General features: G+C 36.6%; 1 protein-coding gene across 1 annotated transcript; it reads left to right on the top strand.

Moving 5' to 3' along the window:
* Positions 1-1,407: 1,407 nt before the first annotated feature.
* On the top strand, positions 1,408-2,916 carry LOC108803697 (potassium voltage-gated channel subfamily A member 10-like). The gene has a single exon (XM_018575518.1). It carries the CDS (start codon positions 1,408-1,410, stop codon positions 2,914-2,916), a length of 1,509 nt encoding a protein of 502 aa, XP_018431020.1.
* Positions 2,917-3,640: the final 724 nt, after the last annotated feature.

Raw genomic sequence — 3,640 nt, 5'->3', positions numbered from 1 at the left:
ATAATCATTTTTTACTTCCTTGAATGTGCCAAGCACTTTTCAGACCTTTGAAAAATTACATTACAAGCAAGGATACTTATGTAGGAAACTTTATGGCTGACGTATTATATCAGGGGATGTCTTATGTTGCTATTCATCTATATTTTATAAAAAAAGTTAGAGTTCATCAGAGTTCATCTACTTTTCTGGTCCTGGATCTTCCTTTTTATCTCCCCTCATACTTCTCTCTGAGTAAGGGCTGGGCTTGGGTGTTTTGTCTGTACGATGCACGATTCAACACATGCGTGAGTTATTATATAATTGGTTAAAAATACTGTAACAATGTTGTTGACATATTCTGTAATAACTATTGTGAAATGTGTGTTCTTGATATGACCTCTGCTAGATAAGCTCTTCACATCCCCTTATGAAGCAGATTGTGTGATCTGTTAAATGTGTAGAGCATTGCCCTCCTATCCCATCATAAAAATCATCATCAATATTACTAAGTGATAGAACAGCTCCATTTATTGCTGTTTACAGTTGTACGGCATCTGACAGGTGAGCCATGATTGGGCAAAGTCATCATGACTTTGCCCAATCATGGCTCTTACAGAGTACTGTGCCCTGATTGGGCAAAGTCTTGCACCTGAATCAGGGTTCACAACTGCCGATGTTCGAGTCTAACTCATGATCGACTCGAACATCGAGCCCATCACTATGTGTATTCCCAAAATACACCTCAAAGTGCCACCAGTGTACAAGTAGCTAGATGGCTTGAGGGATAATGATCACTATTTGTGCAGACATTTGAGGTTCATTTTGCAAATGCACTATAAATATGTATCCCTGCCTGTGTTCATTTGATTTAGTAAACCAGTTGCAAAGGGATTTAAGCTCATATTCTGATTGTGAAAAACACCTGTAACAATTAATGGCATGTCCTTCTGTATTTACACTGTAACTGACATTTGTGCACATGGGCAATACATGTGAGTATGTGTGTGTGTATAATATTTGGATTCATTAGCTATGTGTAATATTAGACCATATGTTCTCTGAAATATGTCCATTCTGTTTTCCATTTACTCACTGCCCCCACTGTCAAAAGCTAAATTTATCTTGGCCAAATATGATAGGATGCTTGCTTCATAATAAGCAGGGACAGGAACACTGTTATAGGAAACAGACAACTAGCATGTGTTGTGTTTGGCACTGATGATATGAAAGTTGAAAATTACTCCACATCAAAAATACATTTAAGTGCATGTTTAAAAATACGTATTTTTAATATTTGATACCAAAGTCACATCATTATATTTTACACTGTAAATTATAAAGTGCTTACTTTTTCTTTTGAAGGAAGTTGAATTTGTCTAGTTTATTGAAGGATGATTCTCTTCTGACATTTGGTTTCAAGATAACAAGATGGCATCTATTCACAAGTCTCCAATAAAGTGTGAAGAGTCATACAATGGTGGTAACACAGATTCATGTAACAAAACAGCAGGAGAAGAAAGCTTATGCTTGACCAACCAAAACTCCAACTGGAAGCAGTTTATGAATGAGTGTTTAAATGAGGGAGATATTTCCAGATATTCCAAAGAATGTCATGATCATCTGGTGTCTGAACAAATAAGAATTGAAGAAGGAAACCACCGTGTTTTCATTAATATAGCTGGACTAAGATATGAGACACAGCTTAAAACACTTAATGAGTTCCCGGAGACACTCCTTGGAGATCCTCAGAAAAGAATTCATTATTTTGATTCTATGAGAAATGAATATTTTTTTGACAGAAATCGCCCAAGCTTTGACGGAATACTATACTATTACCAATCTGGAGGAAAAATTCGACGCCCTGCAAATGTCCCAATAGATGTGTTTGCCGATGAAATTGTGTTCTATGAGCTTGGAAATGAAGCTTTAGATCAGTTTCGAGATGATGAAGGTTTTCTAAAGGATCCAGAGATACCTTTACCAACTAATGACTATCATAGACAGTTCTGGTTGCTCTTTGAATACCCCGAAAGTTCTAGTGCTGCAAGAGGAATGGCACTGGTTTCAGTTTTGGTTATTGTCATTTCCATACTTATCTTCTGTTTGGAAACGTTGCCAGAATTTAGAGAAGATAGAGATTTTACCATTTTCAAAAATTCTGGCAATTACTCAGAAGGTGTGACATACCTGCACACCTTTACAGATCCATTCTTTCTAATAGAGACCACTTGCATAATATGGTTTTCATTTGAACTTGTGGTTAGGTTTGTGGTCTGTCCAAGTTCCTCAGAGTTCTTCCAGAACATAATGAATATAATTGACATTGTGTCTATCATTCCCTATTTTGTAACACTTATCACTGAACTGGTGAAGCAAACAGAGCCCAATGTGCAACAAAACATGTCATTAGCCATTTTGAGGATTGTGCGGCTTGTTAGGGTATTTCGGATTTTTAAGTTGTCAAGGCATTCAAAGGGACTTCAGATTTTAGGACAAACCCTGAAGGCAAGCATGAGAGAGCTTGGCTTGTTAATATTCTTTCTCTTCATTGGCGTAATTTTATTTTCTAGTGCTGTATATTTTGCAGAAGTTGATGAGCCTAGCTCTCAGTTCATCAGCATCCCAGATGGTTTTTGGTGGGCTGTAGTGACTATGACAACTGTTGGTTATGGAGATATGTGCCCTATTACGTTGGGAGGTAAAGTGGTAGGCTCACTTTGTGCTATTGCTGGAGTTTTGACTATTGCTCTCCCAGTTCCAGTCATCGTATCAAACTTTAACTATTTCTATCACAGGGAAACAGAGAATGAAGAACGGCAATCTTTACCAATGGAAAAGGAGAAAATTAGCATAAATAATTTAACAAGATCTGGAAGCACAACTTCTCTAAAGAAAAATAATGGTTCATGTATCCCCGATAAAAATGGAAAAACGTAAAATTACTAATACTACAAACTAGGGTTGCACAGATACCAAGTACAGTACTCGGTACAAGTACGAGTACATGTACCGATACTTTTGAGCTCTAGGACTACAGTAGAGAAAAATTCAAAAGTTAGGAGGCAGCTGTCATTTGTAAGGAGCACACGGAGCTCCTGGGATTTGTACATCTCTGTTTTAATGTATGATTTTGTTTTTATAAATATAAATAAAGGGATGCACAGATACCAGTTTTGCGAGTACGAGTACTGGTACTTGCCGAGTACTTACAAGTACGAATTACTGATACATTTTTGTTTATTGTCATGTGACAGTTTTTCTAAAACAATACAGACTAATGATTTCAGGACAGTGGTGGAGCGCCAGAGCCAGGTCCCAGCTGCAACCGCTGCAACCCTGGTAGTTCTCATGAAAATGCCAAGTATCTGCACTGGTACTCGAAAAGTATCTGTGCATCCCTACTACAAACCTAGATTGCATAAAATGACTGAACCATTCAGAAATATTTGCCTAAAATTTACATAAAACGTTTATTTCTATGTTCATAATTTCATGTCTTTTTGTAATGGAACTCATTAAGGGTCATTTTAAAAATTGAAGGAAAATAAGTAACCTATTTTATGAAAAAATGTAATTATGATTTTTCTATAGCAGAAAGTCTGCCATAGTAAAATTGTATGAATACATTTCTGAAATAATGGTGTGGTAATACTTTTTCTTA

Source organism: Nanorana parkeri, unplaced genomic scaffold, assembly GCF_000935625.1.
Source record: "Nanorana parkeri isolate BGI_ZX_2015 unplaced genomic scaffold, ASM93562v1 scaffold4053, whole genome shotgun sequence".
In the NCBI taxonomy this organism is placed as follows: Eukaryota; Metazoa; Chordata; class Amphibia; order Anura; family Dicroglossidae; genus Nanorana; species Nanorana parkeri.
This window is presented reverse-complemented; position numbering and strand designations above follow the sequence as displayed.